The 25,910-nt window shown below is 38.8% G+C and overlaps 1 protein-coding gene across 2 annotated transcripts; it reads right to left on the bottom strand.

The window, feature by feature from the left end:
- Positions 1 to 1,000: 1,000 nt before the first annotated feature.
- On the bottom strand, positions 1,001 to 22,149 carry cd9b (CD9 molecule b). 2 transcript variants are annotated; one of them, XM_039791779.1, is made up of 8 exons: positions 21,845 to 22,149; positions 8,927 to 9,029; positions 6,232 to 6,329; positions 4,978 to 5,052; positions 4,787 to 4,888; positions 4,005 to 4,094; positions 2,825 to 2,908; positions 1,001 to 1,656 (listed from the first exon to the last, which is right to left on the bottom strand). In XM_039791779.1, exons 1-8 carry the CDS (start codon positions 21,911 to 21,913, stop codon positions 1,591 to 1,593), a joined length of 687 nt encoding a protein of 228 aa, XP_039647713.1. In that variant the 5' UTR covers positions 21,914 to 22,149; the 3' UTR covers positions 1,001 to 1,590. The 2 variants fall into 2 exon arrangements, with proteins under 2 accessions (XP_039647713.1, XP_039647714.1); XM_039791780.1 differs by lacking the exon at positions 21,845 to 22,149 and adding an exon at positions 14,472 to 14,719.
- Positions 22,150 to 25,910: the final 3,761 nt, after the last annotated feature.

Here is a 25,910-nt window from a genome sequence, read left to right as displayed (position 1 = left end):
CGTGACAAACAGCTTAGTGCTAAACAATCTGAGGGGGAACACAAACCCCAGGATGTCAACCTCGCCACGACTTTAGGATTGTCAAAGCCATGTATTTCTTTTATTTCTTTAATGGAATAAATGATGTATCCTGACTGCCTCTTTGCTTTTTTTTCAACTGGGTGATCAAGTTTACAGCAGAAAGGAGAAGTAAAGACTAGAGTTTTGATTCAGACTCTTTGGGGCGATGTGGAAATTTAAATAATGGTGCAACTAATGAAATCATTTCAAGTTTATTCATGAACATTTCCTGTGTAGGGAAACCCCATTTCCAACATTTGGACATGGGGAATGGAACCTTTTTTTTTTTCAGTGTTTTTTCTTCTCATTATGGCTTGGTTACTGTCAAGTAACCATCTCAGACTTTTTATTTCATAATTATAAAGTTGCAAAATGATGTCTCATGACTTCTCATAACTATGTGAAACTTTATACAAATCATGATGTTGCAGCTCAGTTTTTTAATGAGATCTAATAGGGTTTTCACTCGCCCCGTGTAGGCCGAGTCCTCTTTATGCTCCCTTTCCCCTTGCCTGTCAAAAGTTAAAAGCCCCCCCCCCCAAAAAAAAAAACCTTTAAAAAAATACAATGCATTGTCAGTTTTTTTCTCAGGTATTTTGTTCAGAACTGAAAAATTTGACCTGATGAAGGCACTAAGTTAAAGTTTTTATAGTAAGTACTACAGATTGGAAATCCCTCTGAGGAAATGTATTTAGGGACTTTCCTACAAATCCAATCTTTTTCCTGCTCACGAAACAAATGCCGTTGTTACACACCTACAATTAACATCAACCGACTTTCAACCTTTGGTTACAAGGCAACGTCACTTTAAATAATCATCATAGTCACTGAGTGACGACAGTGTACTTGTACTTAAAGTCTCTTCAGTACTCTGAAAACTGTTAATATGAAATGTTGGATGGACTTTTTTTTTTTCTTCTACAAAGTCTGTTACCACAAGTCAGTGTTCATTAGTTCATTTATTTGGCATTTCAAATATATTTAAACTGCTTTCAAAATATTTGCATATAACTCACTTCTGCTTAAAAATCAAGACATGTCATTTAAGCAACGAGCAAAAATAAAATTCAGTTAGCTGCAAAAAGCCGGTTAGATTACAAACCAACCACAGGCAAACTTAATACATTTCACATCAACTGAACAGATATTAGAAGAGTTAATAGTTGGGATCTTCATTGTCCTCTAGAGGGCAGCACTCAATGTCTTTTTCCTTCAGAGCAACCGGTTCTGTGTTGTGATGAAAAGTAGGATGTACATTCATTATATTGGGTACCAGAATGAAGGAAAAAAAAAAAAAAAAATAAACTTTGTCCACATTCCTCTGTAGAGAGATTACATGTGTGCCCAAAGTGGAAAAGAGCCAAAATATTAAGACATCCCATACTCTCACAGGTGTGTTCATCCTGTATGGATCCAAGCAATAAACTAAGGGACGAACGTTATGATTATTAAACTGATATAATCTCAAAAAAAAAAAAAAAAGAGGTTGTTAATGTAAGGACACATAAGTCAAAGATGGAGGGGGTTTGTTCAGACAAAGTCCCTGGACTTCTTAATGGCACAGCAGAGCATCATGCTGAAGATCATCCCAAAGATCTGTGGAGGAGTAGACGGGAAAATACAGGGTTAAAAACCACATTACATTTCTTCTTAGTTAAAATTAAACGTTGGTAAACATGTAATGTGCACTTTACAGCAGTGGTCCTCAAGATTGTTGGCTTGTGAGCCCTTAAAATCAAGTTCTTTGTCATAGTACACAGAAATGACAAAGAAGTCATTGGCAAAGACAGTCTTCGATCTCCCTCCAACAATGTTCATACAAATATGTATAAAGAAATTAAGATCTGAGACAGAATAGTGCAGCATTTAAAATACAGAAATACAAGATACAATACTGTGGTAGACAGGTGTACAGTCAGTAATAGTAAAATGTATAAACAGATGTTAACAGCTTGTGCAATAATGTAATGATAACAGGATGTAGACCGGAAGATAATACAATTATACTTTAGTAATCCCATAAGGGAAATTACAATGTTTTCACTGTGTTGTTAGAACACACACCCCACACCCAGAGATGTCAGAGTGAGGGGACTGCAGCTGTTGAAGGACAGGCGCCCCTAGCAGTTGGGGGTTCGAGAGCACCTTGGCAGTGCCCAGGAGGCCAACTGGCAGCTCTCCAGCGACCAGTCCACCACCATACTTTGGTCCATATGGGGACTTGAACAGCGACCCTCTGGTTCCCAACAGCTACTGCCATATGTCTACTTGTGACTAGCGACGTGCAGGTAAACGTTAGACAGCCAGTCAAACATTATTAGATCTTGGTAGAAGCATGCTGCATGCTTATTGGCTCTCTGACGCTGATGAGATTTACTTCTTCTTAGGTATTGAAATTTGGTATTAAATGACGAGGCATTTTTCGATCCTCAAACCTTTACAGGTAATTCAGCCGGTGCCTAAAAAGTATTGAATTTGGTACAGCCCTAGTGCTGACAGCCTTTTCTTTCACCAGGTGTGCATTTAGATAACTCTTAGCTTGATTGATTTAATGCAATGCTGGCTATGAGTTTTGATTATTGTACATTTGTTCCATTTAATCATCGTATTCAGCAATTTAGAAGCGGGATTAATTAAGTTACTCAAGATAAAGTAGGTTTTAAAAAAAAAAAAAAAAAAAAAAGGAAATGCAAGTGTTCATTTGTGTCTAGATTTCCATTTAGACGTTTCAGGATTTAAGTTTCTGGCTCATCGACAGACTCACCATGATGACACCGATACCGATGCCGACGCCGCCGATAATGTGCAGTTTGTTGTTGAACATCTCGTCGATGGCAGCCGGACAACTCTGATAGAACAGCAGAAAGGAAAGACATGGTATCAACATTCACTGTAAAAATTAAAAATACAGGTACAAATCAGATTGACTAAATTAAATGTATGCATTTTCAGTATTTTTTCACCAAGTGGACCTTTTTGCAGTTATCCCCTCAGTTTGTATATAATTATGAGGTTCAAATACTTCATTTTGGTGACTTTTTATGCACCAATTTGTGCTGGATTAGCTTGTCTGCTGGCATCTTAACGAACAGGCTTTTTGATGCACCGAAAATATTTACTACAATGTTGTCAAATTGCTTACCAAGCTCAAGTACCACCTTTTTGAGTCCACACAAAGATTTTGTTAGGAGTGCATGAAGTTAGTTGAGTGGATTGTGGACGCATTAGACAGAGTGTTACATTGCATCAGCGTGCCAGTGAACGCTCACAAAAGTGGTCCTTTTAACAAGATTAGGGCTTCGGTTTGGTTAATTTTTATTTGAATGGGATTCAAATTATTGGTAGGAGTTATTCTAAAAAGACACTTGTTTATTACAACAACAACAAAAAACTGACTTAAACTATGGACCCTTTGGCAGTGGGGTGGGGGGGGTGGGGTCTTTCGAACATCATTTGGCAGCCATTTATTTCCTTTGTAGAAGGCACGGCAGCTACTAACATTTCTATGTAACCCAATTGTGTGTGCATACTTTTATTTTATTTATTTTTTATTTATTATTATTTTTTATTATCATTTATTGATGAGGTCTTTTTCTTTTATTTAATTAGCTATTTGAATTATATATGTATGACTCTGCAGACTCATTTGAGTAGGTCGGGATGCATGGAAATTTGCTGGGGGTCCAGTACTTGTGGGTGGGGGCACTGGGGAGTTGTTTGTATGGACAGGAACTAGGCTTGACTATTTCATGTGTGAATTGTATATCTTTTGTTTGTTATATTTGAAAATAAAAAAAAATAAAAAAGTTAGGCATTAAAGCTTTAAGGAGGTTTCTACATAAAATAAAAAAAGTATATTGAATTATTACGGCAGTAAGAGACCACCAATCTTCGGTCTCCATCTGACCCTCCATTAGTCAGAACTCTGTACTGCATGTTGTTACCTTGGTGACGAGGAGCGCCAGTCCTTCCTGCTGGGGGCAGATATCTTTGGCAGCATCAATCACCGTCCCTGTGGGGCCGCAGCAGTCCAGCTGGGAAGAGGAACCACAACTTTAGTTCTGACCAGTCATTCGATTAGCTATTTGTTTGACAGGGTTAGCAGATGTGTTCTTATAGCTTCCAGATTTTATGTGCAGCCTGTGTTAGCAGCAAAACACCCCTAATGTAAATCTTAAACTAAACATGTGCATGTAAAACTGTGTCATCTCACATTTCTTTTTTGCTGGATGTAAAAAGGCAAAATGTAAGTACCTAAAAGTTCAAATACTGAAGAAAGCGATACAGTTATACTGCAGGTTAAAGAAAAAAGGTTCCAAAGTGCTTTTCAGAATAAAAGACATCATAGCAAAACTCAAACAACTTAAAGCCAACACGATGAAGTAAAAAAAAGAAAAGACTTAAACTGGTCTACAGCCATGCTAACCTTTGCTAATTAGCACTAAACACAAAGTACAGCTGAGGCTGATGGGAATGTCCTTAGTTTAGCAGATTTTTGGTCATAAACCAAAGGGCTGGACAAAAAAATGAATTTGACCTGATGATGGCACTAAAGGAAAAAGTTACCGGATCACCAAAGTTTTTATAATCCATCCTGATAGGGTAAGTGAATACATGAACAAAATTAAATTTACAATTCAGGATTTTAGAAAGTAGCACCAAAATAGAGAAAATAAATAGATAAAAAGGTGTGTGTGTGTGTGTGTGTGTGTGCGCGCGTTTTTACTCCAAAGTGGATGAGACGCAGCGTCTCCTTCAGTGCATCCTGTTTGGTGTCTCTGTAGTTGCTGTAGGTCTGCTTATAGAACTCTGTAACGTCCTCCACCACCTGAAGACACACAAAAGGAAAACTTTTTTTTTAAACTCCATTTAAATTGCTGGTTGAAGGTTGACTCTGCTGTGTGTGCGCGTGCATACCCTGTCCTTGTTGGAGAGGCCCCAGATCCCAGCAGCAACTTCCACAGCGAAGATGAGGAGCAGGAAGAGGAAAAACTAAAGGAAAAAAAAACAAAACAGTGTGGTAGAACAGGAGAGAGAGAGACACACTATCTATCTATCTATCTATCTATCTATCTATCTATCTATCTATCTGCGCTGCAGTGCCTGTGTACAGTCCAAACTAAGGTGAAACATGTCATACGATCCAGGAAGGCTCGTTTATGGAACAGTTCCATGAATATGAAGGTTTATTAGTAGCCAAAACACCATACATCTGTTTATAATACTCTAAAAAGAGGACAACAATGGAAAGTTATAATGGTGACGATAAGTTTCTCTTTCGTTGCTACAATGAGAGAACAACTAGAATGTGTCATTCAGTCAGTGGGTGTGAAGGTCAGCTTGTGATCACAGTCCGTCTTTGTTGGTTAGGTCTTGATTTTTCCCTTTGATTACATAATGTTAGTGCTTGTGACTGAAACTGTAATTAGGCTTCATCACACAAGGGTCTCTTCACAGCACACTGACAAGGGCATCGTGGGTAACCATATGTTGCAGGAGAGCCGATGCACACACCTCGAAACGGAGAATACAAAAAACTGCAAACGTTAAAGTTGTGTTGCAACAAACAGCCACACGAGAGTCTCTGAACAACCACCGTGCATGTTTAACTACACACAGCTCCGTAATGAGAATAATAGTTAAAGGAATACGCCACTGTTTGTTGAAATAGGGCTTATCACGGTCTACCCTGGCTGTAGATAGGTGGGCCAACGCATTTTTTGTCTCAGTGCAAGTAATTAGGTTGTTTTTTTGTCTTTTGTTGGCTCACTTTTACTCACAACATGCTAACCGGCAACATAGGATTCCATTCACTACGCTAAGCTAACTAGTGGCGGCGCTGCCGGTGTTGCACCGGACTAAAACAATACATGCACAAAAAATGCGTTGGCCCACCTATCTACAGCTAGGGGAGACCGTGATAAGCCCTATTTCAACAAACTGTGGCGTATCCCTTTAAATGCATCTTTAATAGAAGACAATAATGAGTTTAAAAATATATATGTAATGTAGCCCAGGGAAAAGTTTCAAAATGAGAACTGCGACAGATAGACAGGTGAGTTGAATCAGCCCTTCAAACATCAATTGAAACCAACTTTATGGTCGAATAAAAAATTTCAAAAATAAAAAAAAAAAAATCTCTTCCCTTGCTGAATAGAAAGAATGACTCACCAATCCCAGCATGCACGGCGACTCTTTAATGGCGCCGCAGCATCCCAGGAATCCCACGACCATCATCAGAGCCCCCGCCGCAATCAGGATGTACACACCTACAGAACAACAAGACACATTGTGGAGATATGGTTTTAATATCATGGCACTGCAGGATACTTTAAGATATTCACTCTTCTTTAAAATAACCGATCAAAATCATTGATCCAATAGACCGACTGAGAAGAAGCCAGCAAATGAGGGCTGTGTTGTGTGCAGTGGTGGAATGTAACTAAGTACATTTACTCAAGTACCTCAAATTTGAACGATTTTATTCTCATGCCACTTTCTACTCTACTCCACTTCAGGAAGACAATATTGTACTTTTAACTCCAGAAATTAATATTTTTGCATAAAAACAAAGCTTACAAAATATGGCGCCTTATTATAAATTAAACTACCCAACAGTATACACAAGTAGGCCTACAACTGAAATAAAAGTCGATTGACAAAGAAATTGGAAACTATTGATTTTTTTTAACTATTGACTTTTTCAGCTTCACAAATGCTGATTTTCCTTCAATTTCTTTATAAGTTTAAAAAAAAAAAAGTAAAAAATCTGCATTAAGTACTTTTAATACTGTAAGTAAATTTTGTAATGTTTGCAACACAGGACTTTCACTTTTTTTTTTTACAGTGTGGTATTAGTACTTTTAATGTAAAGGATCTGAATACTCCATTATTCGTGTGATGTAGCTGCTCTGACTTTATACTCTGAAAATTGATGTTATCACACTTTCCCATTACTTGAGCCGTTCACTTCAGCCACTTGTTGCTGGGTTACGTACATAGTAGTCTGTATGGACGACGTTTCACTTACGGAATTGTTCAGGTGCCGCCGGAAATTCGGACTATGGTTAACTGCTCCTCAGGTCTCTGCAGGGTAAATCCAGACAGCTAGCTAGACCATCCGTCCAATCTGAGTTTTCTGTTGCACGACTAAAACTACCTTCCCGAGGCTATATTGCAGAGGTACCGTTGCTACATCTGGCACTTAGCGCCGCCCAAGACAATTGTGATTGGTTTAAAGAAATGCCAATAAACCAGAGCACGTTTTTCTCCCATCCCGGAATGCTGCGTGGACTAGCCAGACCCTCCTCTGGAGCACTGTGGAGGAAGGTCTGGCAATGCGAGACTATGTACATAGTAATGACATATCTTGTACCCATATGCGTCACCATAACCAACAACACAGCCCTAATACACATTGTACTTATGATGTGCCGACAGCTCATCCTCATCTGCTTCTCGTACGTCAACTTGCATCAGAAATGTGCATGTAGCGTCAAAGCTAGTTGAGTTCAGGGTACTGATGCTGCTCAAACCAAGCAGATGCACAAGAAGTGAACTCACAATGTGTTTTAGTACTTTTCTTCTGGATGTAGTTATGAATCATAAAATCGGCAAAACATTTCAACAAGTCATAAATTGCTATGGAATGCTGCCATGTTAATTTCCAAACAAACTAAAAACAAATTAGAACAATTATGTTAGAGCCCTCAGTAAAGACCAAGCATCTTTGTCATTTGATGTGGCTGTCATAATGATGAATCACAAAGAGTAAAAAAATAAAAATAAAAAAATTATATATAAATGTAGGACAACCACAGCACTGATGTCAGATACATTAACCACACAACACACACATATTCCTCCTCCCAAGCCGTTATTAAGATGTTTGTCATTTCAAAACAATCCTCTGTCGCCTCACTGCCCACTTCACTTGTCAGTTTGATGGAAGCGAAACACAAAGAGTGAAACGGGGGGGGGGGGTTTCTTTCTGCGAGTTCCTCAGAGAACACAAAAGAGGAGAAACAAAGACGTCCCTGTCAGCCAGTGAAGAATGAACGCTATGTGTGGAGGGCTCTGCCAGGCCGGAGGAGCCGCCTCGCTGTGGACTAACTTTGGCCTCAGCTGCCCTCTGTACGCCCTGCAGCCTGGTGGTTCTCTAGCTCACGTTGTTCCTGTTGTCGCACGTCTGTCCATCCATCAGGTCACATCTGACAAATCCAGGATATATGGTCAACGATACCTGGGACTGTATCCACAAAACATCTAAAAGGCTATTTTTGTTGTGCCGAACTGCTGCTTAACAATCCAAAAGTTTAGTTTTGCCTCAGCTGTCCAACTGGCACTGTGGTAAATTAAGCACTTGTTCGTGGATTTCTGCGGGATAATATCACAGTGGGGGCTGTCCTCCCGCTGGGGACATTTTGAGCATCAAAGACTTCATTTCCTGCATTCGGACACACTTATGCACCAATTTATGGTGGAAATACCTTTGTTTAGCCGAAGAAATAAAAACACATCACAATTCAAAATATATGGAAGTCCTGGAGCTCTCTTAGTGGGTATACTGTGTATACCTGCTTTTCACGTAGACTACACAACACGGGGGGGGGGGGGGGGACAGAGGAGATGCTACTTTCAAGTCTTTGAAGCTAGCATTTCAACATTACCAACCCTGCCTTTAAATGTGTAGTAAAGTAAAGGTGGCGAGTCCAGCTTTCTCTGGAAGGAGCATTCGCTCGCTGTGGTTTAAGAACCACTGATTTAACAGGAAGACTTTACAGTGTCCCAGTAAGGACGGAACGTGATGAGTGTTAGTTATTGTACTTTGGGTGCAAAGACAGAAGTGTAATGTCAATTGCCTTACCAGTGAAGAAGACTGTAGGTGAGTCCTCGCTTTCAAACAGTCCTACTGTCCTCGAGTCAAATCGCAGCCACAGGGCTACAGCCAGCACCCCAGTACCTGCCAGCTACAGGAGAAAGAAAGACGACATGTATGAAAAGGGTCAGACTCCCAAAAAAAATTTACAAAAAAAAAAACAAACAAACTGGGAATTAAACTGTTTACTGTCACCTTCAAGTCATATCTGTGAACATGGAGCCAATGATTGCACAAATACAATTGAGACATCATCTGTATTTCACATTATCAAGACTAAGAATCTACAGCCATGTGAGGACAACATACTAATTCTATGCAGGTTGTGAGTATGTTGTGTGCTAACCACATCACACACACACACACACAAAATCTCCTGAATACCCAACACATCTAAGAAAAACCGATCTAGTTTAAAAAAAAAAAAAAAAAAAAAAAAAACAGACCGGTTACTTTAATCTGTGAAGGAAGATTTTATTTTTAGGTGTTCCTACTTTACTTTATTTCAGCTTAGCTTAATGAATTCATGGATCTTTTATCGACAACACAAGTTATACATAACAAAATAACCATGAGCAGATAAAGGATAGTCCTATTGTGTGTATGTGTGTCTCCCTTTGTGTTCACCATAGTGATAGCCCACTGGAATGACTCAATATCTCCTCAGCAACCACAAAACAAGTTTACATCAACTCTTTGTTGCCAACCAAAGAATTTCCATATCAGCAGAAAGCTGACGTCTGCGTTGTTGTTCAACAGGAGGTATGAGTGAGATCCTGCTACAGTCTGATGACCGTGAATCAGTGGACACACACTTCTCACCACAACAATGTGCACCCAACTTCAGCCTATGGGAGGAGGAAAACATCTGGGATACTTGTCTGTGCAAAACCAGCAACTTCATTTTTGTTACTGAAACGTTTTTAACGGACTCATTTGTTTAATTCTACCAATAAATACATGAAATATAATAAAGCAATTAACAGTATTCTGCTTTACAGAGAGATTGAAATAAGCACAGTCAAACCATAAGGATTCCGTAATACATCACAAATCCATGGGATCAGTTTCCCCGTGGAATTTGAAATTAGCTTCTAAGAAACATTTCTTGAATTGCCTTTATTACATGTGGCATGTCCATCGTTCAATGTCAAAAGATGAACACATATCAAGCCTAGGGAATATTTTTTACATCCCACTATGACGAAATTACACCAAACCCCTCAATATAGCCTTATTTATCACTATACTCAGGTACTTTGTAAAGGCAGATAAGAGTATAGGTATCAAAATCAGTATCCAGAAAGACTCCCAAGCTGCATTTCGTCAAAAAACATCCAATCACAGAGCTTAAAATTATGTTACATGGGTCGCTAACGGCACGTGGAAGCTAAAGATTACACCGTTAAGAAAACTTCAGCTACCATGGCGTTGTGCTTTGTTCCCAAATGCAACAAAGTGTTTTAAAATTTGATACCACTCCAATTCATGCTTCTGAATGGCTTCCTCTCCATAGCAACGACTGATGAGGCTCATGGGTATTGTAGAATTTAATACCGCGTGTGTTTACATGAAATAATTCAAACTGGTTGTCATGACAAAAACATAAATTATCCAGGAGAGTCCTATGTTCCCGTGCAAAGTCACCTTAAGGATATCAATTGAAGAAAAAAAAATTGAAATCCTTTTTAAAACTACTATACTTGACTTTATGTGCGTTTTGAAATATCCAGATACAAAGTGCCGCTCTGGCAGTTACATTAATTATTTAGACGTCAGTGTGAATCACAAGGCAAGTTGGTTCAACAAAAATCTGTTTTTGCACAATTTTCTACTCTAAAGTTAATCACCACCACACCTAAAGTTAACACCTTCTGGAGTTATGACTAATCTCCAAAGTGTAGTCAGAGTTACTCAGACACAACTCATCATCTATTAAACCTTCAAATGGAGCCTCGAGCTTAAACTGCGGCTCAACTCTGGATTACATTTGTCAAAGTTAGAGTTAGTGTGATCCTTACGAGGAATGCGTTTGATGTATTTACCGTACACTTGATTAACGATACACATTCAAGAGTGTTTGAAATACATTTAGTCAATTACATACATCCATAGAGTACCTGCAGTTTACACACTCACGGTATGGTAAGAGAACAGTCCACACTAACTGTAGTTTCACACAAAACTTGCCACTTTGTTTAGTTGCGCCATACTAAGTCAACTGTATTAAAACAGGTAGAAAATGAGATTTCATGTAGTGCTGCATTTGGATACAATGGGAGAGAAAGCCACTAGTGACTGAAATAAAGTGTGCTATAATAGAGTGTTTGGAAAAGAAGAACGTGCTGTATACACAGGTGACCTAGTTAAGCGTTTGTCTCCATCCCCTCGTGAATAGCCTAATTCAAGAATCACTTATCATCACTTCCTTTAAAGTACAATGGGAGTATCAAACAAACTGTAAAAACGTCAGCAAATGTCTCTGGAAAGCTTCCATCTTGAAGAAATTCTGCTCGAGTCAACATCAAAAGACAGTCACAGTTGCTGTTGAGAATTGCTGCTGAAAACTCACAAGAGAACGCAACATAAAAATCAGACTAGTGTCCTCCTGTAAACACCGCAACAGTACAGCCCAATACTGAGTGGACAAGTTGGTAACATGCCTTACACCTGCTCAGGTAATGTGTAAAATATAAGTTTCTGAAACAACTTGTCTGGTGCGACCCATTTTTACTAACTAGCGTAAATCCCACTTTAACTAAGCTATGTTTCAACTTAGCAGGTGTAACAGCCTGCTGAGATTTTAATATATCCACACATACCCCATATAGGAAATAGGCCCAGGATGTTTTAGCCTAGTGAGGTGTATTGTCATCCTATTTTATCTGCATATTCTATATGACTTGTATGCTTTGGGTAACAGAGAAACCCAGATGAACTTTAGCCCAGTTCCAGGAAACAACCATAGGAGATATCTGGGATTCTTATCAATGGACCCTCCAAAATAAGGCCAGTTGGCTTGTAGCCATTGGTCAAAGTATTGTTTTCTCCCCCCCCCCATCTATGTTACATACAGTATAGCATATATACTATGTTCGAACAAAGAAAGCCAGAGTGACCACTGGAGAATTGGCAAAACAGGTCCTCTCCGAGCTCTGCAGGGCTTGTAAATTGATGCTGAATTCCTTTGATGTAAATAAACCTTTATAATCAAGAAACCGTGTCAGCGGATTCCTCTCCGCACAGCATTGCACCATCGCTACAAACTACACCACACTAGCACAAATAATCTTTCCATCTGACAGGTGATTAGAGCAGTATTATGCACAGACTATGAAGCCATGGAAACTAGTTTATTTTAGCAGTTGATATCTTGTTTTCATTATGTGCTCTCCAATTTAAAAGATAAATACAGACAGGAAAACAGGAAGTGAGTGCCCCGATTGATAAATGGAGATTGGTGTTAATGTACAGTAAAACACACTCAGGAGAGTTGGTGCATTTGTGTTGTAGCGATGAGCTATCTTAAAACATCCTGAAAGAAACAGGCCTGTCCCCTTGAGGTCCACATTAGCTCTTATTAACCACAAAAGGCACTCTGGACGCCATTAGCAGTGCAAGTGTAACAACAGAGAACTGAATTATTGCTGAGATGTTTGACTGCTTTTATAAGCCTCAACAAAACGCCCACTGCCTTTTATTAAAATATCCTTCCAGACAATGTGGAATCGTGGGAAATGCATTTTAGAAAACGGGAACAAGGAGCCCAATTTGTTTGCAGCAATTAGCCCTTTCGCCAAAAACTCAGACCTTACATTTTAGAATAAATAAACCTAATCTGATGTTTTAGCTGCTCTCTAAATCAGACTGCTCCTTCCGTTGTCATCTCATTTGTCCACCCAGAACCATCTGTGCCATCATTATACACACTGAAACTGCCCTCAAATGGTCAAAACAGTCATTAAGCATGAACAAACAGTCAGTGTGTGTTCCACTAACGCTAAACAGGTCATCACAGTAATAACAGCAAGCAGTGTGGGTATTTGGGAGTAAATCTCTGTGTGAAATACAAAAACAGTAACTTATAACCATTTCACAAAAAAATCCCACAATGTTTTTTTTCTACAGCGGATGTCAAACCCTAGTTTCTTTTAAGACCAGACTTTGACTGCACATATGTTCAAATACAGACAATAAAACTGGAAGGTAACACTTGAGAAAACAATGAAGTGGCTCCAATAATTCCTGACTTTCATTAGCTAACCTGTGTTTCAGACACTTTCATTAAGGAATTTGTCATTTTTGCAAGCCTTATACAGTTAAGATTTAGTGGAAAAGGCTCTGCTGCAGGAACTAGATCTTACTTAAAATCAACACCAATGTGGTATCACAAGTATTTAAAAGCATGAATGCTGGCATGACTGTTGGTTAAACAAAAAAGGCACTTTAAAAGACATTACTTGGGCTCTGGGAAGTTTTCTTACATTTTATAGACTAATCAATTAAACCATTAACTAGCCAGCTCACCTTTTTACCTTATGTTCTTAATATTCTGCCACTTATTATAAAATGTAAAAAAAAAAAAGAATATAACAGTATGCGTATCAGTTTTAAACTTTACTCTTTGTAAGTACGGTTTGATGGGAAAATAGTTAAGGAGGGTTAAGATTATGAAACACTGCGTTAGTTCAGCTGCATCATTCACTGCCTCATCCATCAGCTGTTTGGCTATAAAATGACTAACATCCAATCATATCCTCCTTAATCTTGATTACTGGCAGTTCGACTATTTTTTCAATTTTCAAAAACTAAAATGTGATTGAGACTACCAAATCAAAACTACTATGTATACATTTCTGAAATGTGTCACTATATCAGATCTGATTAAAGCACAGCTGATTCAACATGCGATACCAATATAATTTGGTAGGAAAATGTTCACCAGGCACACCACGTGCGTTTTGACGTCATGCCAGGCACTGTTCTGCCAGAGTAGTACATCAAGTTCTCCAGTCATAGACGTATACCTGAAGGAACAATGTGGTCCAGAAGGCAGCAGGTGAAACCTATATACCCAATTGACCGCAAGTTTTCACCAGGAGGATACATTTTCAGAGCAAACAAATGGCCTTTTTCATCAGAATTTGAGTCTTTAATTCAGCTGTATTATTTTTTAACATTGCTGTCTAGCAGAACAGGTTTGTTACTTTAAGAGACCCACCTCAAGTAAGGCTAGTAGGCAAAAATCTTTCTCAGAGTGGTTTGGAGCTTGATTGAAGTCACCATTGGGTTTTTTTAAAACCAAAATTTACCTCAAAAACAAAAGTTAAGCAACCTCTGATCGCCAACCATACGCGATAATAGTCCTCAAACTAAAACTAAAGGATTTAAAGCATCTTTTTACTTCCTTGGAAATTACTAAAACCTCTTAACCTGAAAAGTAAGCAACCAAATCCCCTAAAACACAAGCTTTAAATAACCCAGAGTGTCATGTATCAACCACAACTACCATTGTGTAAGCGGCACTACATACCCAGAAGAGAAAGTTGAACACAAACACAATGTATTTGACACACTGCAGTGCCCCCATGGCTCCGAGATCAAGATTTAGATGTCTTTATGAAGAAAATCCAAACGTGAGCGTTCTCTGTTCAAGAGTTAAACTGTCTTCTTTCTCGGAGGAAGTAAAAAGACAGACTGAAAACAAGACAGTTGTTGTTGGTGAACCACACCCTTGCATGGCTCACCTGGGTATACTTAGGAAGTCATTGGGGGGAGGGACCTAGTGGAGTGAGGAAGAGGAAGGAGGTGGGAGTGCTATCTGTTTCAGTGGATTTCAAACAGAGGACTCTCGAGTTGTAAATCAGAGCAGGTGAATGCAATTGACAGGCAGGTTAATTATTCTGAGCAGCAAGGATATAAGGATATAGGCCTGAGAAGCGGTTAGCTGTTAGTTGTGTGTATTTTCAATCATTAACAAGTCATTAAAAGAAATGTGGCAGAAAGCCATGGGATAAAGAAAAGAAGGGAAGGAGCTACTTTGAGGTTCAAGAAAAAGTGGAAAGAGCAATGATGCCTGCAAGAGACAGGATTCTGTTATTTTAACCAGGGGCATGTTTCACAAAAGCAGAATATATAAATCCAGGATAACCGATATAGCGAGGCTTGACCTAGTCTAATCTGTTCAGCCTGGCTTCGACAAAGCTTTACCAGATTGCAAGATCAAAGGAAATTCATTTACAGATGCGCGTCCACGGCTTTCCTCAAAAGACCGCAAGGTCGATCACAGATTTACTGATGCCAAAATGGAGATACACATTGTGCATACTTTATACAGAGTGAGCAGCAGCTTCTTGTATGTAAGTATGATGATGTGAAACACATTATTTATATAAAAAGAAAATAAATACTGCCGCTGTAATAAAACAGCGAGAAAAAGCGCAGCAGACGGAATGCGTAAGTAGCCTTAAGAGCAGTAGTTCATAAATGTATATTTTTAGACTATCTTTTAGTCTGTCTGCTATTATCTGACACGCTTTTTCGCGTTTTTTTTATTTTTTATAGAGGACGAGTTTTCTTCTCTATATATTATATGCCCTGCTCCCTCATATATATGGGCATATAAAATAAAGACACTGAAGAAATTGGACTCTAAAATCTAGAAACTATAAAGATAATTAAGGGATAAATCCCATGCACACTGTAAACATGAATGGAACAGAGTATATTCATTATTTCCCCCCAGCAAAATATAAGGTCAAAAACCATTGAGGTGTCCTCTCCCTGTTGTTACATGAATGTACAGTAGCTTACATCACTAGATAGTTACTGGTCCAGTGAACTAAGACTATAATTTGGGAGGATTGTACAATAAGAATATGTTCTTAAAATTGTACAATCCTCCCAAATTATAGTCCCAGTTTACTGGACAACACAAATTGTGTGCTAAGAATGCCAAATACAATGCAAAATGTATCAACTAAAATAAATCAAGGTGCATTGGTCAACTATAGAAATGTACAGCATTGGATGTATTGCCCTTAGTAACAGACTTCATTTAAAACACATTTGACATTTTATCAGCCTTTTCTAATTATCTCAACAACTGCCGTAATATATCCATCAAACTTCTAACAACAATATGAACAGCAGTCTTCATACAGCAATATAACAGTAACAATGACTGTCACATGAATAATTATAAAAGAAAATACAACTTTAAATAATAACAGTACTTAAATGAACAGCAATATGCACCTGTTGTATTTTAATCCAGGCTGATAATAATAAGGTATAAGCACTGCTGAGTGATCATAAAAGGTTCCAGGATTAAATAAATCCTGGCTGTTAGCCTGGTCGGGTAGCTGCACAGAATAAATCTCCATGGTGATTTATGTGCCTCCGCTTTCGTGAAACCGAGTCAAGGCTAAATTCATCCAGGATAACTGGAATATCCCGGCTTAATCCCTTATCTTGGTTTTGTGAAACAGGCCCCGGCGGGTTAAGACATGGGCATTGTGGGTTTAGGAGCGGGTTGGCTCTGATTGGGCAGGAAACATCAGGATGGAAAATGTGAGCGTGGAGAGGAAACGGTAAAACACGTCTTGATCCAATGGAAGAACTGCTCACGACAAAGGAGGAAGCTTTTTAGTGATCTAGGATCAGCTGGAGAAACAACCTTTTAGATACGATCCATTCTAAATTTGGATGACTGGACTACGTTAAAGATGTTGATGGACTATCTACGTAGTATTGGACTTTATAATAAGATATAAATAAGTAAAGACAATGTTGGTAATAAACAGTAGTGGGCAGCAATACTACGCCACTGCAGCGTCTAGTCTGCCGTAAATCTAAAGAGGAAGAAAAAGAAGCAGTTAATATGAGGAAATCAACTGAATGGTTTGTGTTTGGACTGCTGGATACAGTTGTACATTTTAGATACAATCAGTCACCATCACATTTTTTGGGAGATAAACTCACTAAAACAACAAACTTTACAATGTCTTACTTACTTGTGTTTGGTTTGTTCTACATCTTTATTACAACAAGCATATAGGGCTGTGAGGACTTAACTTAAGCTGTAGGTAGGATTGCGAAGATCCAGGACTTAGTCAAAAAATTTGAACATCGACAACTTCTCAGTCCCTCCCCGCATTTCCGCTAAAGCCCCAAACGTTCTCCTAAAGCCCCTCCCCCCACAAGGGAGAATGAATGCGTGTGCATGAGCAGTGATTGACACGCAGTTAGACAGGGGAGGGAGCGGTGGATTTTTGCAAATCGCACTTCATGCTGTAGGTGGTGCCAGAGGAGCCGGATTTGTTTTTAAATGACCAGCTTCATGTAGTTCTACAGGTTCAGCAAATATACAAAAGTTGTTTTAATTACTACTGCACTTTAGTGGGATGCAGTTTTCAGGTAAGGTGACCGACCAGCATAGAAAGACGGTGAATTTAACCCTTGTGTTGTCTCCGAATAAAAAAACACTTTTTTTCACAGTTTGTTTTTGCTTTTTCCAATGTTTTAAATTGTAAAATTTTTCTTCTAAACATTTTCAGCCCTTATTTTCTACGTCCCATATTTTATGATATAAAACAAAAATTGAAAACGGGTCAATTTGACCCGAAGTCAACTCAAGGGTTTTAAGAGAGGCATCAGGGATGCAAACTGGCTGAAGAAGGTTGATGTTCTTTGTGCTATCACCAGTGTTGTAATGTAACGAAGTACAAATACTTTGAATGTTCCCGTATCTGTACTTTACTTAGTTATTCATATTTCTGGAAACTTTTACTTTTACTCCACTACATTTCCAAAATGAAATGTATAATGTTACTCCACTACATGTATCTTAGTTCAATTTGTTACACTGGAAAAAAACTGATTTTGGCCAATCATTGCTCTTAGATTGCCAAGTTTGTTGCCAAGCGGCAAAAAACAAAACAAAAAAAAACATATTCCAAAACTAAAGAAGAAGAGGAGGAAGCATAACGACTGATAGTGTCATGGAAGCACCTGGTGCAGGCTCTGCCGCCATGGTAACAGACGATGACCACCACGACGACAGTGATGATGAAGATAACGTCACACACATTTTTTAAACTTTTACTTCTAATAATTAAGTACATTTAATATCAGAAAATGACTTTTGATACTTAAGTACAGAAAACATCAGATACGTTAAGATTTTTACTCAAGTAATATTCTAAAAGGTAACTTTAACTTCTAGTAATTTTCAATGAAGATACTTGTACTTTTACTCAAGTATAGCTTCCAAGTACTTTATACAAGACTGGTTATCGCACTTTATGTTGTCACAGTTACACATTACAATTTACACACATTTGTTATGTTAGACTGCAACTTCTGATTATGATAATTTTACCATTATTCACCAACCAACCAACCAATTCACCAACATTTCAAAACTCAAAAGATAATCATTTACAATTATATAAAACAGAGACAAGCAGCAAATCCTCACATTTTGAGATAATAATGATCATTTTTATGTGATAAATGATAACAATAATGATTACTAAGTTTCTGGGAAGTCTGAAAAAAAAACGGAGGGACTGGCAGAGAGAGAGAGAGAGAGGGGGGGGAGATAGAGGAGGTATTGATTTTTTTTAATGAATAACAAATTACAAGTCAAGACAACTTGGTTCAGTGAAAACAATATTCTGCCTCGTTTTGAATAATTTAAGACCAACGAGAAGCAGAAAATAATGTGGATGAAGAGAAATTGTACACAGGTAGTATATTAACACACACACACACACACACACACACACACACACACACACGCGTCCTGGGGTTCAGTGCTGTTTGCTGAGGTAACTCGACCTGCTCTCCTCTCCCAGTGGATCCAGTGAAACCAACAACAACACTAGCTTTGTCTCCAAGCTGCTAAATCCTCCCCCCCGTCTCTCGCTCTCTTTCTTCGCTTCCTCCCTTCATTCTCCCTTCTCTGCCAAGAACTATTTAGTTTGACAAATATGCTACTGTTGCATGCTGCAAACTGTTCGATTGGTGTGCATCTCCAGACTGGATATTTGTGTCACAACCGATTTAGAGATTAGGAGGTAAAGAGAAAAGTGAGAGGGCGTTGTTGTAGAGGGAAGAAGACACAAAAGGTAGTGAAATAAGAGGAGGGTGGTAAACCCGAGACAAAAGAGAAGGCTTTAGGAAAAAGGAGGGACTAGAAGGTGATAGAAGAGGAAAAAAAATGGTCAAGCAGCATCGATTGCACAATAGTCTATATCGACGACGGTCATTTCCGGGATTGCTCCGGTGCCGCCGGATGTCCCTCATTTTGGTCCGGATGTCCGTTACCTTCCGCTTTCTCTGTGTTGGCGTTCTAAACTCCTGATTTCTGAGGACTCTGGTTACCTGCTCCTCAGATCTCTGCAGGGTAAATCCAGACTATAGCTAGCTAGACTATCTGTCCAATCTGAGTTTTCTGTTGCACGACTAAAACGACTTTTGAACGAGCACGTTCCACCAAAACAAGTTCCTTCCCGAGGCTATTTTGCAATGGCACCGTGGCTCCGTACGGGGCCTAGTGCCGCCCATGGCGTTTGGATTAAAGAAATGCCAACAAACCAGAGCACGTTTTTCTCCCATCCCGCAATGCTGTGTGGACTAGCCAGACCCTCCTCCGCAGCGCTGTGAAGGATGCGAGACTAATTGCACAATTTCTTGGCCCTTTCCTGACAGATTGGCCTCAATCACAGGTCCGTGTCAGTGTTTTTCTGAATTACTGTATGTCCAAAAAATGGTTCAGAAAAGCCCAAACATGTTCCCATGTAAAGCAAATGTTTCATCTAGCATAAATGGCACAAATTACGTCAGTTCACACATGGCACAAGACTGCGTCTCCACATGCGTCTTGAGTGACCACTTATTTTGGGATCTCACTTTCACTTTTGTGTTTGAAAAAGACCAAATTGTTTTTAATTCGGTGGTAGGCAGCAATGCACTCCCCCGTAACTATTCCTTGGCATGTTCAAGGTAAACCAAATCGCCCAAGATGTTTGACACACTTCTAATATATCTCTATGGGCTTTTGGAAATTTTCAGAAGTCGTGGACAAAGCCAGCTTACGCAATTTGAGATCGCTACGCTTAAGCAGAGGACTTCTGTTCAGTGGGCGGTCAGTCAGTGTGGCCCAGGACACATTCACATTCACATACTCTAAACCACTGTGTCAAACTAAAGGCCCGCGGGCCAAATCCGGCCCCTTGCACAATCTGATCCGGCCCGCATATCTATTTAGGTTCACAATATATTTTGGCCCATCTAGTTGTGCGCCAAACCAAAAACATGGGAAACTCTTTTTCAACTTGCAACTCAAAGCAAAATTTGGCAAATTTGCCGACTTTGAGACTCAGAAATTCCCCCAGAAGCAGAGAGTTTGCATATTCAGGCTGTGAAAGAGCTTGTTGTGAGTCGGCTGTGTTGTAGCCTACTTAGAAAATGTAATCATTGTTTTGCTCGATTTGCTAAATTCTAGGATGGCTTTGGAACATTTTTGCTGACTTTTTCAGGGCTTTATGTGGACCAAACTGTAAGTGAGAAGACTATATGGGACATGCAATAATTGAGTCAAATTTTATTTATTCTATTCATGAAATAAAAGCATGTCCATAAACTCTACATGTCTGGCCCTTGGTGCGATTCTCTTTTTCCAGTGTGGCCCTTAGGGAAATTGAGTTTGACACCCCTGCTCTAAACGATCGTATCTCAATGCGTCCTTAATGCATCTTGTGTGCATTCACACCTGTACTTAAAATGATCGGATCACCCAAGACACATGTTAACCCTTGTGTTGTCTTCCCATCGACCATGCAACTTTTTGCTTTTCTGGGTCAAAATCTTTACCTTTTTTTTCAACGTTTTGGTTGTCTTTTTTGACACTTTTGCCGCTTTCCCCCCGGTGTTTTTGTCACTTTTTCATGTTTTTTAACGTATTCCCAATGTTTTTGTTGATGTTTTTACTGCACCTTTTGACGTTTGTGTTTTATTTCCCCCCATGATTTAAAAAACATTTCCGACATTTTTGTCACTTTTTTTTAACGTTCTTTTATCAATTTGTTTTCTTCAAAAGCTAATAAAATTGAATAAAACACCCAATTTCAATGAAAGTAGTGAACTGTTCATTTATTTTACCTGTGAAGAGGTGTATGGAACCATCCACGTAAATATTTTGGGAAAATTTGGTTGAAAGAAACCCAAATTTCTGATATAGAAACTTTTTGAAAATGGGTCAAATTTGACCCGAGGACAACAGGAGGGTTGAACAGGTCCAAAGTGTCAACTCTGCTCTGCTCAACAGGTCTCCAGTAAATAAATCCCACTTTATTTCTCATGATTCAGCAATATAGGGTAGCCTTTTGATCTGATATTTACAGCTACAGTACATGTTGTCAGTAATATTGGCTCATGCAGTTCAGTTTGGACATACAGTAAGTGGTATTTCCTGGTGGGAATGTCCTCTATCTGAAAATGTCAACAATAGATGGCTCCACAGATTAGGCTACCAAAAAAGACCATCCCTGTTATCTGTTGAAAACAGTTAGAATGGCTTAAGTCCAAAAACTGTAAATTCCAACAAAATGCCCTGTCATACAAATTGCAATATTGAATTGTATTGTTTAAAGTAAGCACAAAGCAGCATGAAATGGAAATACATTAAAAGTACTTGAGTAAATTTACTAAATTACATTTCACCACTAATATTCCACTGATCTTAAAGATAATTATTATAATAATATGCACATATTTCTAATTTGTGGCTCTTACATTGGAAATAATAAATCGGGCTAACCGTTTTTTTAAGGTAACGTTAGTTTTCCAGACAGGAGCTTAGGCTACTTCGTCACTATTATTTAAAATGTTGTGACTTACCCAGAAGACGAAATTAAAGATGAAGAGGGCGTACTTCACGCACAGCTCCCAGCTGCTTAGAGCCGTCATCCCTGCTGTGTTTTTACTGTGTTAGCTAGTATCAAAAAGTTATAGCCTATATATAGCCTATAATAGCCTATCTGGATACAACTCTCGCCGTTTGTCAGTTTTTAGGTGTCCAATTTATAGGTTCAGTTTGGATGTGTCGCGTTCGGCTCGGTTCGGCTCCGTTCGATAACTTCCGTCAACTGTCGGTTGGTTGGGGTTGGTTGGAGCAGGGTGGACAGAGCGCGCCTTCAACAGATGCAGCTCTGTGTCCTGTGTGCGCGCGCCCCCGACCTGTTGGGAGGAAATAGAGAAGATCAACTGATGAACACCATGCTGAACACCCACAGAAATAGAGAGAGGAAAAAAGAGAAATTTCTCTCTTTCTTTTATTCCTCTTTTTCTTTTCTTTCTTGCTCCTCTTTGCTTCTGTTGTCCTTTTTTTAGAGCTAAACCCACTGATGGTGGGTAGGATAATTGTGAAAGAAAAACAGGAATAAACTAAATTACATCATATAAAGGCCTACTAAATTAATTTATGTAGGTAACAGACCAAAAAGTAAAAAGTAGGATACAAAAGTATTTATTTGAATCAAAACAGGCTATATACCAAAAGTAAAAGGACTTATTATTCAGAATGGTCCATTTCAGAATAATGTAGCCTACATTAGGCTATATTATAATTAGTGGTGCATTTGTTGATGCTAGTAAAGTTGAAGCTAATTTTAATTACTTTACACAGTGTCAGGTAGCTTGTGAATTTACAAATGTTTAGCATGACAAAATAAAAAAAACAGACTAAAATAAAAAAGAAAACATGCATATAGAAAAACAATTATCTTACAGAAAAGCCAAAATGAGATATAGCTACAAAACACAACCCACCACTCATACAATTCCTCCAAGGATAATGCGAGTGTGAGTGCAAACAAATAAAAAAGAAAAGCGCAAAAAGTGCAAAAAATAATACAAGGAGACAAGAACACAGGTTCGTTTAGGTTTAATATTGGCTCAATGAAGAGTTTAAAAAAATGGTCCACACAGCCTGCTGCTTCAGAGGCTTCTCCAGCCTGACACCAAATTCGTGAATATGGCAGTAAAAGCATGGTCACATTTTTACAGTTTGAATTTGAAACCTCATTACCAGCCCAAAGGTTAACACCAACCATAACTTGTGTGTGTGTGTGTGTGTGTGTGTGTGTGTGTGTGTGTGTGTGTGTGTGTGTGTGTGTGTGTGTGTGTGTGTGTGTGTGTGTGTGTGTGTGTGTGTGTGTGTGTGTGTGTGTGTGTGTGTGTGTGTGTGTGTGTGTGTGTGTGTGTGTGTCTCTCTCTTTGGTGGAACTGTGACTGTTTTTCTTCTTCTGCAGAACAAAGGCGACAGTGTGATCGGTCAGCTCACAATCTTTGTTTGCAGCTGCACAAAAACACACACTGATGATGAGGACGAAGGAGTACAGTGCGACCCAGCTGACCAGAACCACATCAGTAAAACAACTCATAAATCTGTTACACTCGTCTACTGTGAATCTATAATTCATGAACAACTCTATCTGCCAAGCAAGGCCGTGAGACGTGGTTGATCCCAGCTGCTGTTTCCAAGGTCGAGAATTAACCTCTATGTTTACTTCTTTTTGGTGTTTTTTAAATTTCTCTTTTCATTATTTTATTTTATTTTTCCTCGGCTAATTCTACTAATTCCTCTGACAGGTCTGCTACCTTCATTATCCTCTGCTAATCCTGTGTCTCACCCTGTTCAAAAAGCTATTTTAGAGGCATATAAAAAAAATCTCAACAGGATGGCTTTTTATGTTTGACAGACAGAATTTGGGGGTTTTGATAGGTGATTTTTAATAAATGGAAAACAACTGCAGCTTCATCCAACAAACCCAGATTATATGGGGCCTAGTCTGTTGTGGCTACAGTGTCTCAGTCTTCTTACTGAGCTGGATAAAAGACTGAGTGTGTTCCTCCTGGGCGGCCATCTGCCTCGACCATTTGGGGGAGAGGGAGGGAGGGAGGGAGTGTGTGTCTCTCTCTCTCTCTCTCTCTCTCTCTCTCTCTCTCTCTCTCTCGGTGAGTGAGGAAGATGAGGCAGAGAAGGATGACAGCATAACATTTTATTTTTTTTATTTTTCTAGGTTTACTTCAACCTAAAATGCCTCAAAGTAACACAATAATGTATTCATTTAATTATCCAGCAGTAACAAATAATAACAAGTGGTGCCTTACTTATTTTTAATAATTTATTATTAATTAACATACAGAACTTAACCATGAAAGTGGTATGGCTACGTCTAATATATGAGAGAACCTCCCGAAGTTAATACAAGTCGACTCAGCCTACATCTGAGGATAAAGTATTGAAGTTATCTAGAACAGGGGTGTCAAACTCAATTTCACTAAGGGCCACACTGGAAAAAGAGAATCGCACCAAGGGCCAGACATGTAGAGTTTATGGACATGCTTTTATTTCATCGAAAAAGAAAAATATCTTTGACTCAATTATTACATGTCTCATATAGTCTTCTCACTTACAGTTTGGTCCACATAAAGCCCTGAAAAAGTCAGCAAAAATGTTCCAAAGCCATCCTAGAATTTAGCAAATCGAGCAAAACAATGATTATATTTTCTAAGTAGGCTACCACGCAGCCGACTCACAACAAGCTCTTTCACAGCCTGAATATGCAAACTCTCTGCTTCTGGGGGAATTTCTGAGTCTCAAAGTCGGCAAATTTGCCAAATTCTGCTTTGAGCGTAGCGTAATTGCAAGTTGAAAAAGAGTTTCCCATGTTTTTGGTTTGGCACACAACTAGGTGGGATCAGAATGTGCGAGGGGCCGGATTTGGCCCGCGGGTCTTGAGTTTGACACATGTGATCTAGAAGATACTGCCCTTGAGTGGTAACCCCCAGAAGCAACAACACTTATCTTACATTTCACTGGTGATGGTCAGAGCCATATAGGTCTTTCGCTATCTCTCTGGTGAGGGTGAATGAATTCACATGTTTTGGGGCTTCGGACAGTGACACCTGGTGGCTTGCAACACTTATAGCAGCCCTTAAGACTGGACTGTAGTCAAATCACTACAACACCTCTCTGATTAGAATGGTTTTAGTCTCATAATGCAAAATAAATATATGCAATAAAAGTTCAACAAGCCTTTGTGTTATCATTCAATCTGTAATACTTTTGTTCAGAAGTGCTGCATTAGATGTAGATGTTGTGCAATGTTACAAACAAATAGGCTAATGCATTATCCTAAAAGCTACATATGAACTGTTTTTTGCTGGAACATTAATGTTGTAGGCTACCTGCAGTTTAGAGTCCACTTTGGGCTTATATGTTCATGGTCGATATTTATGTAAGATTTTATATGAATCGCAAATTGATTATGGGAAATTAGTTTATTACATTATTACTTGCCTGGTATCAGGTGGAAATGTTCTCATGATTATGTATTTCTAGTGTAGCCTATATCTCTAGGTTTTAGAGATATAGGCAAAATATACTGGCTGATTCCAGTATATTTTAGCCTACTATGTTTGATTACTTTCAGGAAAATCTATGAAATAAACAGCCTATTTAATAGTAAATTAATGTTTAGCCACCATTTTTTGTACTTGGCAGTTAGGATGGACTGAGTTTTTAAATGGTCAGTAGTGCACCGAACGCCTACTTTTTTCTCTGAATTTCTGCCTTTACATCTTGTAAAACTAAATGTGTACATTAACCACCTTTCAAATGATAATTTCCATGAAATGTTAATATAAATCCAGCAAGAAATGCAACTTGCAAGTTACAAAATTCTATTCTATTTTATTTACCTATTTATCTATTTTATACCTGGCATGTAGACCTTCAAATAGATAAACAAAAAACAAAAACTTTTTATATCCATGTAAAGTGGCTCTAAAAGAAAAGCTCAGAATTGTTTTTAAAGTATTTATAGTTATTTATCTCCTAGCCAATCAGCAGCGTCCCTGCTCACTGAACGGACCAATCAGAGAGCTGTGTGTGCTGATG

The sequence above is a fragment of the Perca fluviatilis genome, chromosome 23, assembly GCF_010015445.1.
Source record: "Perca fluviatilis chromosome 23, GENO_Pfluv_1.0, whole genome shotgun sequence".
In the NCBI taxonomy this organism is placed as follows: Eukaryota; Metazoa; Chordata; class Actinopteri; order Perciformes; family Percidae; genus Perca; species Perca fluviatilis.
Note: the sequence above shows the minus strand (reverse complement) of the source record. Positions and strands in the feature narration are given on the sequence as shown.

What these genes read in the sequence shown, in the direction of transcription:
- cd9b (XM_039791779.1), bottom strand. Translation starts at nt 21,913, where the DNA reads ATGACGGCTCTAAGCAGCTGGGAGCTGTGCGTGAAGTACGCCCTCTTC. An exon ending in ACCTACAGTCTTCTTCACTG is followed by an intron (nt 6,330 to 8,926) that starts GTAAGGCAATTG and finishes GTTGTTCTGTAG; the next exon opens with GTGTGTACATCCTGATTGCG. An exon ending in TGCGTCTCATCCACTTTGGA is followed by an intron (nt 4,095 to 4,786) that starts GTAAAAACGCGC and finishes TCCTCTTCCCAG; the next exon opens with CTGGACTGCTGCGGCCCCAC.